The 15568-nt window shown below is 37.6% G+C and overlaps 1 protein-coding gene across 1 annotated transcript in view; it reads right to left on the minus strand.

The window, feature by feature from the left end:
- Positions 1-15568, minus strand: part of DNAH14 (dynein, axonemal, heavy chain 14) — a 641625-nt gene that overhangs the window by 463813 nt on the left and 162244 nt on the right. Inside the window, 5 exon segments of the mRNA XM_006871162.1 lie at positions 1219-1295; positions 3766-3952; positions 4610-4678; positions 6710-6855; positions 11059-11112. Coding sequence (XP_006871224.1) covers positions 1219-1295; positions 3766-3952; positions 4610-4678; positions 6710-6855; positions 11059-11112 — 533 coding nt within the window.

Consider the following 15568-nt stretch of genomic DNA (forward strand, 5'->3'; position numbering starts at 1 on the left):
CTGACCGTGTTCTTCCCTTTTGGTTTTCTAACTCCAAATCTTTGCATATTTTATTATAGTATTTGGTTTTATCATCTCGAGCTGATCTTTGAAATTTTCTGTTCAGCTCTTGGACCTCACTGAAATGTCTTACAGAACTCACAACCACCAAGGGAATGGTTTATGTGGTTGTGGAGGGTGGCAAGTCCCAAATCTATGGGCCAGGTGTCAGTCTGGAAGACTCTTGGTTGCAGGAACTGGCAAACCCAAAATGGCAGGCCAGAAGACAGGCTGCTAGCTCACTAGGCTACAGAAGCTGGCAAACCAGGTGAGATAATAATGTGTTGCTAGCTCAAGTCCAAAAAAAGGCCATCAAAGAATAATGAGCCAGACGCAGGATTCAGAGCAAGACAGAGAGCTTTGCCAGAGGATTCATCTATACTGGATACAGACCATACCCTCAAGGAGACCACGGATGGTGACTCCAGATATATTCTCTAGTAGGCAACTCACTCCAAAGTGGAACCACAACCCCAGGCACAGAGGCTAGGATTTAGGATACATCACAAAACAGAGAACTCTGGCTAAAAGGGCCTTGTTAAGTAATTTCACTACCCTGCACAATGAGTACAAATAGGTACCATAACTGCCTATAACTCCTCACTCCAAACTCCAGTAACCTCTAATCTACTTTCTGTCTGTATGCATTTGTCTATTCTAGATATTTCACATAAGCAGAGCCATACACTATTTGCTTTTTTGTGTCTGTCTTCTTTCACTCAGAATGTTTTAAAGTTCAGCCATATTATAGTATGTATCAGAACTTTATTTATCTTTTTGTCTGAATAATAGTCCATTGTTTAGGACACCATATTTTATTTATCCATTTGTCTGTTGATGAACATTTGGACTGTTTTTACCTTTTGGCTATTGTGAGTACTGGTGCTATGTGCATTTGCCTCTAAGTTTCTATTTGAGCCTCTGCTTTCAAATCTTCGGGATGTGTTTCTAGGTGTGGAATGAATAGGTCATAGGGTTGTTCTAGGTTTAATATTTTTATGAACTACCAAACTGTTTTCCACTGTGCCTGTATCATTTCACATCACTCGCAGTAATGCATGAAGGTTCCAATTTCTCCACACCCTCACCAACACTTGCTATTTTTCTTCTTTTATTATAGTCAATGAGAAGTGGTACCTCATTGTTGACCTAATGTTTTTAACTCAAAATTCAACTGACCATTTAAACTCCTGTTTCTTCTTTCCAGCCATTATTAACACCGTCTTCAGGGACCTCATGCCAAAATCATAGTGATCCTATCAAGCATTAAAATACATGAGTTACTGAAGTTTCTGAGGGAAAATGGAACAATTTGGAAATGAATGTATAAGAGGATAAGTCAAAAATGTCTTGCTACAGAATCAGAAATCTTTATTAAACAAAAAGTTTTAAATGTGTGAAGCTGCTGTCTCTTGTTGTCTCCATCTAACTGTATAGACTTCTGAAGATGGTGTTTCCATCTCTCTAAGCCTTCCCTAAAGAATTCTGCACTCTTGATTTCTACTTTATCAAAATGGCAGTTTTTGACATCCTCAAGAGACTCAAATTGTGTTCCTTTAAATGTTTGTTGAGTTTGAGGAACAAAAAGATGTCTGATAGGGCAGATCAGGGCCAAAAGGTAAATGGGTAAGGTGTCCCAATGAAATTCTCATAGAGCAGCCCTTGCTACCCTTGAAAAATGAGCAGGTGCATTGTCATGATGGAAAAAAAAATTCTTTGGCACAACTTTCCAGGTCCCTTCCTCACCAATGCAATTTCCAGTTTTCTTAAGACTTCTTCATAACAAGCCTCTGAGTCCTTTGAGAAAGTCTTATCAATATTGCCTCTTTAGAACCCCTCAAAACAGTCACCATTACCTTCTGAGCTAACCTCCACTTTGAATTGAACTAGCTCAGTCAATTCCCTTAACGATTTTGAGTGGACCTGTATTCTGAATGCACCCTAATGAAACTAAGACAAGAGTCTGACTTAGAGAACTTGTTTTTAGTCACTTACTAATCATAGGGATATGTTTATACATGTTTTGTCTGGAATAAACCAGTGCATGTATGAACTCAAACCCTAATTTATAATACTTTTGACTTATCCTTGTATGTGGTTACATTACTGATAATTTATGCTATAAAGAGAAATAGTGGTATGAGTTCAAGAAATCTCCAATTCTACTTCTAATGTTTTCACTTCCCTCCAAAAATGGTGCTCCTATGAGTCTCCATCTTAAAAGAAATATTGAGAAGTATTGAAGAAAGGTAGCAAAGGCTAACAGTATCTGAATTAGATACTCTCTGAAATGGAAAGATATGAATCGAAAGAACATTGAAGAGAGGAGCACTTTGGAGATACTATAGATACCTGTCCAAGCTATTCTGGGTTAGAAACACTCAGTAAGCTACCATATCCGAGAGCAGTTATCCTCCAAGTGTGGTACTCAGATCAGCAGCAACAGTAACATCTGAGAATTTGTTGGTGGTGGTTATCTGCTGTGGAGTTGGTTCTGACTCATAGTGACTCTGATAGAGTTTCTGAGGATGTAAATCTTCACGAGAGCAGAAAGCCTCATCTTCCTTCTGCGAAACAGCTAGTAGTTTTGAACTGCTGACCTTGGGGTTAGCAGCCTGACTCATAAGCACTACGCTACCAGACCAGAGTTCCTTGAGAACTTGTTAAAAATGTAAATTCTTGAGCCCTATTCCAGTTTTATCTAAGTAGAAATTATGAAGTTGAGGCCCAGCAATTTGTGGTTTAAAAAACCTTTTAAGTTCTTCTGATTAAGGCTTTGGATTAGCTCAGGCTGGTTCAGGTTCAGTCTTGGCCAAGGCAGCAAAATTGGGATAGACCTGAATTTGTAAGATGTGGATGTACTGACTAGAATGTGGAAAAACAGAGGTCAAAGCCCTGGAATGGTAGACTCAGAGGTATAGTGAGTGCTTTCAAGAGTCTGATGGCAAAAGCTGGATTACTGCAGAACTGTGGAGACCGACACACATTCAAAGCAGTGCAGGGGGCACCATTTTTGAGAAGGGCAAATATGTTTGTGACTCTGTTGATCAAGAGATTTGTTTGCTATGCAATGTGAACACTGCCTTTGTTTTCTAAGATAGAGATTGTGTTTCTAGCAGGGTGCTTGTTGACCCACAATTTTTTTCTGTTGTTATTATCGTTCCAGTACATTTTACAAATTGGTGTCTTTTTCAGTGCTAATTCATTGGCCATGTACCAGGAAAACAGATTTGAAAGCCTGATGTACAATAAAGTTTGAGAACTATTGTTCTTTATATTAAACCACTGTGCTTAGAGAAAGTAGTCTAAACTTTAAAATAACAGATACTCTTAAACTCTATCCAGGTCTTGGAGGAGATGCTTAAAACCTTGTTTACATAGCCAAAACAAAATAAAACAAAACAAAAAAAAACTGAGTTGCTGTTTATCCAACTCCAGCTCATGGTGACCCTATGTGTCTGATTTTTGAAAATAGATCTCTAGACCTTTCTTCCAAGGTACCTCTGGGTTGACTTGATCTTCCAACCTTTCAGTTAGCAGTCTAACTGATATTAATACATATTGCCTTAAACCAAAGTTGGTATATGGACTTAAACCATAGATAGGAATTCTAACCCCACTATTTTTCCAGGTCATTCCTGTACCAGTACGATAAACAGAAAAGCCTTATTTAAAGTTATTTTTATATAATCACTTTTAAATATTTGGGGAAAAACTGTTTTTTACCTGTTGCAAGAGGTATTTGCTAGCTAATTCGTAAAGCTTAACTAGCTTTCCAGAGAGGGTTTCTGAAGACTTGAAGCCAAGTGAAAATAGCATTATTTCAGCAATCATTTTATAATGAGGTACAATCATTGCCACTGGGCGAAACAGAGAATTCAAGTTGTCTGGGAGTTCTACTCGACCTTTGTATCTTCACAGGATAAGAAAACAAACAAACACACATAAAAATAACAACAACAAAATACCACTTTTCAGTTTTTCAAATGAGTAACCCATATAATACAATTTTTCCTCCCCAAATAATTCTAGAGCTTTTTATGTGATCTTTATCTGAAAACAGAAGGTTAGAAGATAGTTTCTACTGTGTCTTTCATCTCGCAGAGTTTTCTAGTTTATCATTCTTTCTTCCTGCTCCTCCTCCCACATTTCTTCCCCAAATCCATTCTCTTTGATTCCTTGGACTAGTGCCTCTTTCAGTCAGCAGGTATCTATAGAACTGCCCAGCATCCACTCACTGCCATGTCCTCATTTCTCTTGACATTTTCATCAACTCTTCTGCCCACATCCTTTTTGTGAAAAACTTCAGGAGTTTTCCTTTTTTTTTTTTTTTTGGCTATTCATGAAGTGAAAATGCCTCTTGGCCAGAAGCTTATAGTGTGAGATTATCCATATGAATAAGTGAAGAGTTGCAATTGCTCATAAATAGTGTGGGCACTGGGGAATTTATACAGAGAGAAAAGGGTATCCAATAAGGATATACAATGCTAAGTAATTCCAACTGTGGACAAAATTTAGGGAAAGGATTTTGGCCTGTATCCACTTCTATCACAGATTCACTGATACTTACCCAGGATTCAGGGTGATGAATATCCCACAAGACATATTGATACGAATTTCTTTTCCTTCCAGTACAAACCTACAATACAATACAGTATGCATCACAATGAGAACAATTTTCTCTAGGCCAAAGTATGTTAAAACTACAAGCAAGTTTGGGAATTTTCTTAAACTGTGTTACATTTAAACTCAAGCAGAGCACATTGGAAAAGAAACAATGGTAAGAGAAAGGGGAAAAGAAGAGGCTCGTTTTGAGCCAAAGGTGAGGTCCTTGTTAGGATTCAGATATATTAGGTTGTGTCTGAAAAGGTTTGTGGAGCCTAAGAATAGAAGGTATTCATCTGAATGAGTTGATTTGCACAAGGAAAAGAGCTTCAAGAAACCCTGGGACCATAAAATAGCTCTGTCTGGCTGACACAGTGAACATAGATAGAATGCAGCACAGTACAAAGTTACTGCTTCAACATGGAACACAGTACCTAAGAATTCCAAATTAAATAATTTGGGGATCATTGGGAGATAAAACCTTTGGCATGGTCATCAGTATCCTATAATTGGTACTAAATCCCCAGTTTTGTGTTGAATCTGACTCAGTGACTCTGTAGGATAAAATAGAACTGCCTCACAGGGTTTCCAAGGCTGTAAATTGCTAGGAAGGCAGACTGCCACATCTTTCTCTCATGAAACAGTTGGTGGGTTTGCCACACAGATCTTTCAGTTAGCAGTTGAGTGCTTTAACCACTGTGCCACCCACCAGGCTCCTTTGGTAGAGATCCTCCAGTGAGATCTTGGGTGGCTTTGACCAGTGACAGCGGTCAGAACAGAAGAGGAAGAAAGCTTGGGCAAAAGCATGGGGACCCCATGAACATAACTGCAGAAATCTTTATGGAAGCTAAGGTGTGGGAAAGAGTTGGGAAACTGCACGTTACTGAGACCTTATCTATATCCAGACTTGTGAGCTATGCTAACACAGTTTAGACAAAAGCTATGAGAACAAGCTCAGAGTGAGTAGTGCCCATGCCAGCACTTTGAACTTGTTTTAACTGGTTTAGTCATGACTGACAAAGTGAAATCAGAATAGATTTGGAATTTTAAAATGTGGCTAAAGTGGAACAAGAGCCAGAACCATACAAATTATGGCTGGAAGGCTTAGAGTGGGTAAGTCAGAAGCAGGATCTTGAGTCCTTTCATGGCTTTGGTATGGAAGACTGGATTATTACCAGGGCTGAATAGAGCAACACCATTCAGAGCGGTGCAGTGGGCCATCCACCATCTTTGAGTGGGGCGACACTGTTACTGACTATGCTTATCAAGAGATCTGGTTGCTATGCAACATACACGCTTCCCTTATTTTCTAAGAGGGAGATTAAGTTATAGCTAGGCATTGATGCATGATTTTTCCCATTCCTGCTATTATCCCCATTCACTCACATTTTACAAATTCAGGTCTGTTCTGGTTTCGCTTTGTTTGCTATGACTAAACTGAAAAGGAGAGGTTTGAAACTCTGCCATTAGCTTAAACATAACGGCTAATAGAAATTTACATTTACACTTAATTTAGGCCTAAAAAATAAACCAAATCATGCCTATCAAGTAAATCATGGGCATTCCTGAATTTATCAGAAAAAAAAACAACTTAGCTTTTAGAAATTCTAACATAAAACTATTGCTACAGCAGGGCTTTTCAATAAAAGCACATTAATGACTGTCATCAAGCATGTGGCCAGTTTGAATTTGTTGTTTAAAATGATATATTGCAGGGAATAAAAGAAAAACAACTTTTGTTTGGCTTCTTCAAATGCAATAGAGCATTGCATATGAAAACATACAAAAAGAATTTAAGTTGGGAAAAAAGTACTTAGAATATACTTGCATTATTTTCTTGGTAGGTTAGAAGACAGAGTTTGGCTATCTCCAAAATGATGTGATAATTAGAGTTTTATATATATAGTCACATTATTTGTCAAGCAAAGAAAACAGATAATTACCATCCCTTTTGTTATGTGCTTACAAAAATCTCCTAACACTTGTTTTTGAGAAAATATAAATAACTAAATAGTAAAAGTAGGTCAGATTTCCATCCAAAATTTATAAGCATTATAACAATTACCTAACAGAATAGCTGTCTTTGGCTTCCTTAATTGTTAGGATCTGTGAGGCAATGACAGAGAGAACTTCCACATCAATTTGATTGAATTCATCAAAACAACACCATGCTCCAGACTGAACTAGTCCAAACAAGAATTTCCGCATTATCTTAAAAAAAAAAAAAAGTTACAGAAATTATTATAAAAGTGAGAACATTTACTGGGATATTAATTTGTACATGTTCTACTCATCTTACCCAATCCAAGTGATCATCTTTTGCATTCCCTCACCTCAAACATTTCTATATGGCTGAAAACAGCAACTGCTCAGAATCTTGACTTTCACCAACTTTGCCTGTCTTTTGTAGGTTGTTGTTATTGTTAAATGCTGTTGAAGTCGATACCAATTCATAGTGACCCTGTATAAGGTTTCTGAGGAGCGGCTGGTGGGTTTGAACTGCTGACCTTCAGGTTCAAATGTATTTTTCAGTCCAATGTCTTATCCTATAGTGCCCCACCAAATTCTGATGCTCATAGGGATCACATAGGGTCATAGGGTCACAATTACAATTGCACAAGGGGGACACCACTCCCATGGGTGGTAGTTACCTTGAATAGCCACACACTGGGGTAAGGAGTCTATACAATTTCCTGGCAGATGGCCAGAAAGTGTCTGGAAAGAAGACAGCTTTTTTCTAGATTAGAATAAGAGTCCTTATGACTTAGTGGGGTGGGTACTGCTGGTGGGTAATGCAGATGAGTGAGCAAGGCCCAGTTACAGATAAAAGGTGGATTATGGATCAGCTTTGAGCTCTCAGTTTCAGTCATTTTCAATTGGGCAGGAGTCCTGGTATGGCACTGTGGGTTAATGAGCTGGACTTCAAGGTCAGTTTGAATGGTATCTTCAATGGTTCAAGCTCACCAGCCATTCCTTAGAAACCCTATATGGGTAGCTATGGGTCAGAACCAACTCAACGGCATTTAACAACAACTATTGGGCAGGTCCAAGGTGACCAGACTCTCCAGTGTTCTGTGAAAGTTTGCAATGTAATCCATTGATTTGTAAATGTTAGAAATATTTCTAACTAAACAAACAAAAACACTGTTAAGCCAAACAAGATATGTGGGTTGCATATGTTGTTATTAAGTGCCTTGGAGTCAGTTCCAACTCATAGTGACCCTGTATTGGGTTTCTAAGGAGCAGCTGGTGGGTTTGAACTGCCAACCATTTGGTTCACAGTCCAGTGCTGATCTGAAAGACCCATACTAGGAGATTGAGGAAATTTGTGATATGTCCCAGAGATGGAAGGAAAGGGAATGAAAGAGTGTGAGAAAAAGAATATTGAACCATAAGGGTACAGAAGTTTAAGACTCTTATTGGGCAGCAAAGAATTGGATCTTATCTTTATGAAATTGTTGTTATTATATTCACCAAGGGAATTAGTTTGGAAATATTTTTTTTTTAAAGATTGCATTAAAATATTATTGATCTCGATTACTATTTTTTGACTCCCTCTTAAATTTCTCTCAGGAGGCAAGTACCTCACTTACCTCACTCAAGTCCCATTCCCAGTGGGTCCCACTGGAGAGGAGTAGTTTGCAGGAATGTAGCAAGAGACTCTATTAGGCAGGTTTCTTAAAAGAATGATAATTACATTTCCATATATATATTAATGTGCTAACTGAGCACAAATTGGAATTGCAGGACCTCAAAGACAATGTGCTTTAAACTATAGATTCCATGACAACAACAGAATGTAACAGATTTGCACTTAAAATGCAAAACAAAGTAATTTGTAGTGTTTTGAAACTTTGAATAAGGCACAGAAATACATGAAAATTTAAAAACCAATTTAAATATTTAACAATGTTATAAGATGTGTTTTAGAAACTATGTAGCCAAAACAAGGATGAAATAAAATTTTAAACACTATCCACATAAAATATGACTCAAAATTTTGCATTAATCATAACAGTTTCCTTGTCTTAATGATTACCATTTTAGCAAATAAATGTATAGGGTCAGAACTTATAAATTTATATTTATAAGAAAGGGTTCTTAAATGTTTATATTCGAGGGGTCTTCAAAAAGTTCATGGAAAATGAAAAAACTATGCATGGTTTTCTTTTTGGCACCAAAATAAACTCATACTAACTTGTTATACAACATTTTTTAACAGATCTAGTTTGAGGCCCTAGATAAGACATCAGGATTAGGTGACAATTTGAAAAGAATCCTTATTGGAGTACCATGAATTCTTCTAAAACTGAAGCAAGAACAAACTTCAAATCTATGATGAAGCTTGGGTATAAGAAAGGTGGAATCATTCATGCTTTATAAGAAGTTTATGGGGATAACGCCCCAAAGAAATCAGCAGTTTACCAAAGGCAACTTACTTCAAGAAGAGATGATATAATGTTGAATATGAAGCAGATGTGGCAGACCACCCACATCAGTTTGAAAGGTAAAAATTAATCTTGTTCACGGTGCCCTAATTGACAATGACTGACCATGAGTAGAAAAACAAAACAAAACAACAATAGCTAACACCGTATACATCTCAATTGCTTCCATTTATATAATTCTGACTGAAAAATTAAAGTTGAGCAAATCTTCCACTCAGTGAGTACCAAAACTACTGTGTCCAAATCAGCTACAGACAAAAGCAGAGTTTTCAATAGAAATTTTAAACAGTGAGATCAAGATCTTGTAGCAGTTCCTGGAAGAAGTGTCAAAGGAGATGAAACATGGCTTTCCCAGTACAATCCTGAAAACAAGTGATATCTCTCAAAAGAGCATGCTAGATTACTTTTGCAGTAGAACAAATCATAGCTGTCTTTATAACTTTTAACAGTCCTGTGACTAGCCACAAACATGTTCTTGAGCCATATTTTCTAAGAAGACAGCAAAAACAAAACAAAACAAAACAAAATAAAAACATAATGTCTGCTGGGCAATCGGAACCTGGCAGACAAGACATCTCATGTACATAACTTGTCACAGAACAAAGATTGGCTGAAAAGGCACCCATTCATGACAACACTTGCACACCTGGAGCCCTTTACAAAAGCAAGGGGCTGTCCTGCTCAATTGTGGGGCAACTGTTATCTCCAGATTTGGATTGGGGGAGGGTGAGTTCCAAGAATGAGCTGGCCAACACCATATGGAAGCAAAATCCTATAAAGGTATACCTGACTCTCTTTGTTTGGGAGCTCACAGTCTTTTCTAAAGACAATGGTCATTAGATCATGTGTGCTCCTTAGCTGAGCAGACAATGAAGTCACCTTCTGTTTCACTTGTGTTTAGTATACATCTTCTTTTGATCAGCTAATAAGACAGGACTGAATCCAAGGACATTCGGTTAGAAAACCACAATCAAAACAATGGCTCCCAAATGGTGGAAGTAGGCCAAAGTAAATGCAGTCCCGTTATGGCAAAAGTTTTTTTTGGATATTTCGGGCATCTGTTTGTTGACTTTCTGGAAGCCTGATGTGGCACTGAAGGATAAGCACTGGACTGCTAACCACAAAGTTGGAGGTTCAAACCCTACAGCTGCTCCTTGGAAACCCTATACAAGATTACTATGAGTTGGAAATGACTGAACAGCACTCAACAACAATAAAGAACAATAGCATCTGCTTATTATAAGAGTGTTTTAAGAAAGTTAGTTGAAGGTTTAGCAGAAAAATGTCCAGGAACTTCATCAGAGAGCCCTTCTCCATCACAACAATGTTCTTGTTCATTCCTTCTAATCAGACAAAGGCAAGATTGTGAGAGTTTCAATGAACAATCATTAGGCATCTACATTACAATCCTGGTTTGGCTCCTTTTGACTTATTTTTGTTTCTGCATCTGAAAAAGATCTTTAAAGAACACCTATTTTTCTCCAGTTAATAATGTAAAAAAGACTAAATTGACATGGTTACATTTCTAGGATGCTCAGTTTTTTAGGGATGGACTAGATGACTGACATCATTGCTTACAACAGTGTCTTAAACTTGATGGGCTTATGTTCAGAAATAAAGTTTTTTTATTTTTATCTTTAAGTCCCGTTTTTTCCCACAAACATTTTGAAAATCCCTCATATCAATGTTCCCTATAAGATTGTACTTGGAAAGAATCCCACTGCTACAAAGTTTGCAAACCACCATTTTAGGGAGTAATTCACCTTAAACTAAAAGCAAATTGTAATTCTGAAGTTTCAATTATATTTTATGGTACAGTATTTCTTTAAAATAGTTAATAGCATTTATCGTTCTAATGCTACTTAGTGACTCTATAAAGTAATTTTTAAAAATTATTCTTTGCTCAATGGATTATTTTTATTAAATATACAATATTTTCTCATGTGCACATATGACTAAATTTTACCTTATAATCCAAATTCTCAAAACAGTTGAAGACCACACAATGTTTGCCTAAGTTCTGGAAAATAAAATATGATTTTAATACATTTCTTGAATTATAATGCAAAGTATTAATTTTACAATTACTAGAGAAATGTATTCTTTTGAGAAAATCTTTGCAACAAAAAGATGAATTAGATACCAAATTTAGAGATTCACAAAACTCAATATAGTATAAGGGTATGTACATTAATACAGTATAATTGATTAGTATGTTGTTGTTGTTGTCAAATGCTGAGCCAGTTTCAACCCATAGTGACCTTTTATAGGGTTTCCGAGGAGCAGCTGGTGAGCTTGAACCTCTGACCTTGCAGTTCAAACTGACTTTGCAGACCAGCACATTAACCCACAGGGCCATACCAGGACTCCCAATTGATTAGTATATGGAATATTAAGGTTATGATTTTATACAAATCAACTAATAGACAAAGAAGAAATCATGACCATACCCTTTGCTTTCATCTATTACTTCTTTCTCTTAAACTAACACACACAGTACTATTAATCACAAAGACTAGCCAAAAGTCTGTGTTTTGTTGTTGTTAAGCACTATCCAGTCAGTTCTGATTCATAGTGATCCTGTAGAGGGTTTCCAAAGAGCAGCTGGTGAGTTTGAATCACCGATCTTGCAGTTCACACTGACATTGCAATCCAGTACTTTATCTGACAGTGCCACACCAGGACTCCGAAAGTCTGTGTATGAAGCTCAAAAGTGAATTTTGTCCCCCTCCCTCCTTCACCCCTACTGAAGGAGCGAGAGGGACAAAATTATTATTCATGTGTCACAGGTATTCTAAGTAATGTCATTAGAAAGTGTATGTTGGCTTATTGAGATCCCAAGTCCCCAGGACATGATGTTGTTGTTGTTAGATGCATCTCTTACAAACAAGTCAGTTCTGACTCATAGAAACCTTATAAACAACAGAACAAAATACTGCATGGTCTTGCACCATTCTCACAATTGTTGCTATACTTGAGCCCATTGATGCTTACCTCTGTGCCAATCTATCTCACTGTGCCAATCTATCTTCCTCTATAACACTGACCATCCATTTTACCAAGCATGATGTCCTTCTCCAGGGACTGGTCCCTCATGATAATATATCCCAAGTATGAGAGGCTAAGTCTCGCCATCTTGGCTTCTAAGGAGCATTCTGGTTGTACTTCTTCCAACACAGATTTTGTTGTTCTTATGGCAGTCCATGGTACTTTTAATATCCTTCTCCCATACCATAATTCAGATGCATCAATTCTTCTATTGTCTTCCTTATACATTGTCTAACTTTCACATGCATATGAAGTGTTTGAAAATACCTTGGCTTGGTTCAGGCACATCTCAGTCCTTAAACTGATATATTTGCTCTTGAATACTTTATAGACATCTTGTGCAGATTTGCCCAATCCAGTGTGTTGTTTGATTTCTTGACTGTTACTTCCCTGAGTGTTGATTGTGGATCCAAGTGGAATGAATTCTTTGACAGCTTCAATATTTTCTCCACTTATCATGATGTTATTTATTGGTCTAGTTGTGAGGATTTTGTTTTCTTTATATTAAGGTGCCTTTAGTCTTTGATCTTCATCAGTAAGTTATTTTCTTTTTAACATTTTATTGTGAATTAAGTGAAGGTTTACAGAGCCCATCATCAGTCTTACATTCAACAAATCATATACTTTGCTTCATCTCAATAACTGCAATTCCCTCCATGTAACAACAGTTATCCCACTTCGTCTCTGTGGTCATCAGTAAGTATTTTAAGTCCTCTTTACTTTCAGTAAGCAAGGTTGTATCCTCTGCATATTGCAGGTTATTAATGAGTGTTCTTCCAATCCTGATGCCACCCTCTTCTCCCTATAATCCAGTAAGTATCTTAAATTATTTGCTCAGCATACTGATTAAATAACTATGGTGAAAGAATACAACTCTGGTACACACTTTTCCTGATTTTCAACCACTCAATATCCCCCAGTTCTAGTCAAATGACTGCTTCTTGGTCTGTGCACAGGTTCCTCATGAGCACAATTAAGTGTTCTGGAATACCCATTCTTTGCAATGTTATCCATAGTTTGTCATGATCCACACAATCACTCTGCATAGTCAATAAAGCCCAAGTAAACATCTTTCTGGTATTCTCTGATTCCAGCCAACACCCATATGATGTCAGCAATGACATCTCTTGTTTCACAACCTCTTCTAAGTCTGGCTAAAATTTCTTGCAGTTCCTTGTCAATGAACTGTTACAGCCATTAAAAAATTGCCTTGAGCAAAACTTTACTTGCATATGACATTAATGATAATGTTTGATGCTTTCCACATCCTGATGGATCACCTTTCTTTGGAGTGGGCACAAATATGGATCTCTTACAAACAATTGGCCAGGTAGCTGTCTTCCAAATTTCTTGGTATATATGAGTGAATGCCTCTAGTGCTGCATCAATTTGTTGAAAGATTTCATTTGCATTCCACCAATGCCTGTAGTGCAACTTGGACTTCTTCCTTCCGTACCATTAGTTCTGCTACCTCATTCATGGTTGAACATTGGTACAGTGACTCTGTATATTCCTTTCCATCTTCTTTCAATGCTTTCTACATCATCCAATATTTTGCTCATAAAATTATTCAATATTCTAAGTTGAGGCTTGATTTTTTTCTTCAGTTATTCAACTTGAGAAATGCTGAGTATGTTCTTCACTTTTGGTTTTCTAACTCCATGTTTTTGCACATTTCATTATTATACTTATCTGGTGAGGTCCATGTGTACAGTCACCTTTTATATTATTGAAAAAAGGTATTTGCAATGCATAGGTCACTGGTCTTGCAAAATTCTATCATGTGATCTCCAATACCATATCTAGTCCCAAGCTGTATATTTCAACTACTGATCCTTCCTCTTTGTTTCCAACTTTCGTATTTCAATCACCAGTAATTATCAATATATCTTGATTACATGTTTGATCAATTTCAGGCTTATGAAGTTTGTAGAATTCTTCAATGTCATCATCACTGGCTTTAGTGGTTTGTGCATAAATTTAACAAATATTGGTATTAGATGGTCTTCCTTTTACACATATCATCCTATCACAGGCAGCAGTGTACTTCAAAATAGATCTTGAAATGTTCTTTTTTTTTTTTTTTTTAATGCTTTATTGTAAATTATGTGATAGTTTACATGGGAAGACTTCACATTGATCCCATTGTATATTGTTTCCTTGCCATGGTTACAATCCCTTCCATGCATCATCGATCAACCAAAGGGTTGCAAGCCTGCCCGCTGTTGTCCGCATACTGCCCCTCTCTCTCTCCAGGTCCAAAGTCTCCAGCTGCTCCATCTCCCCATGTCATCATCTCTGCCTCCATTCCTGGCATCACTGCTTCCCTGGGTAGGGTTCCATTCTCTACTCTTCTCCTTCGATGGTCCCAGGGACCTTCGTTCCTAGACTGTAAGGATAATCACTCCCCTTCCTTTGCCCCAAAATGTCCATTGACATTTACAGCCCTTACAATCAGTCTTGATAACAATTATTCACTATTGTATCGCAAGCGATCTATCTGCATCTCCTTTCATCAGCCCTTACTAGGCAGAATGGATACTACTCAATGAAGATTCTACCTTGCTCCATGCCTTCTGAATCTAGGTTCCCTCTTGAAGCTTGTAAGCCAGTAAGTACTTCTTGTCTCTGTAGCCCCTCCCCATTCTGGGTAGTCAATGTCCAAGTTGCCCATCCCTGTCCTTTCCGTGTACAGAGGAGGTGGGAATGATCCTCACTGTGAAGATTTGTTCATTCTTTAGAGCTATTGCTTCCATAGTTTGTATCAAGTTCATCAAATTGTGTCAGATTATTCTTTTTTCCCTCTTCTTTCTTCTTCTGTTTGAGCTCTGATCATCCAGCCATTGAAACCAGGTCAAGTGAGTATTATCTGCAAGTGTGGGTGTACTTATGCATGTGCCTTCTTTTCTTATCAGCTGGGTGTTTCACTCTAGTCCTCTGTGGCTATGTCGCTGACTCTGGGTTCAAGAGTCCCCTGGACTTGGCACACTGCTGGCCATCCAGGTCTCCATCTGGATTCACAGGAATCTATTGAGTGATGCAGGGCTTAGTTTGTAGCTTCATTGCTGTTTTTCCCTCACTTCCCCTTATCAGTGATGAAAGCAGAAATGTTCTTTTTGATGATGAATGCTATGACATTCCTCTTTGTCATTCCTGACATAGTAACACACATGATTGTCATAATCAAAGCTGCCCCCACCAGTCCATTTCAGCTAATGCCTAGGATATATTGATCTTCATGCATCCCATTTCATTTTTGGCAACTTAAAAATTTCCTAGATTCACACAGTGTATATTCTGTATTATGATTATTAATGGATGTTTGCAGCTGTTTCTCCTTATTTTAAGCCAATGATGATCCTGAAAACTTTTCTCCATTTGCATCATCACAGTCAGCTCTACTTTGAAAAGGCAGCTCTTCCTCAGCT

This window comes from Chrysochloris asiatica, unplaced genomic scaffold, assembly GCF_000296735.1.
Source record: "Chrysochloris asiatica unplaced genomic scaffold, ChrAsi1.0 scaffold00161, whole genome shotgun sequence".
Lineage (NCBI taxonomy): Eukaryota > Metazoa > Chordata > Mammalia > Afrosoricida > Chrysochloridae > Chrysochloris > Chrysochloris asiatica.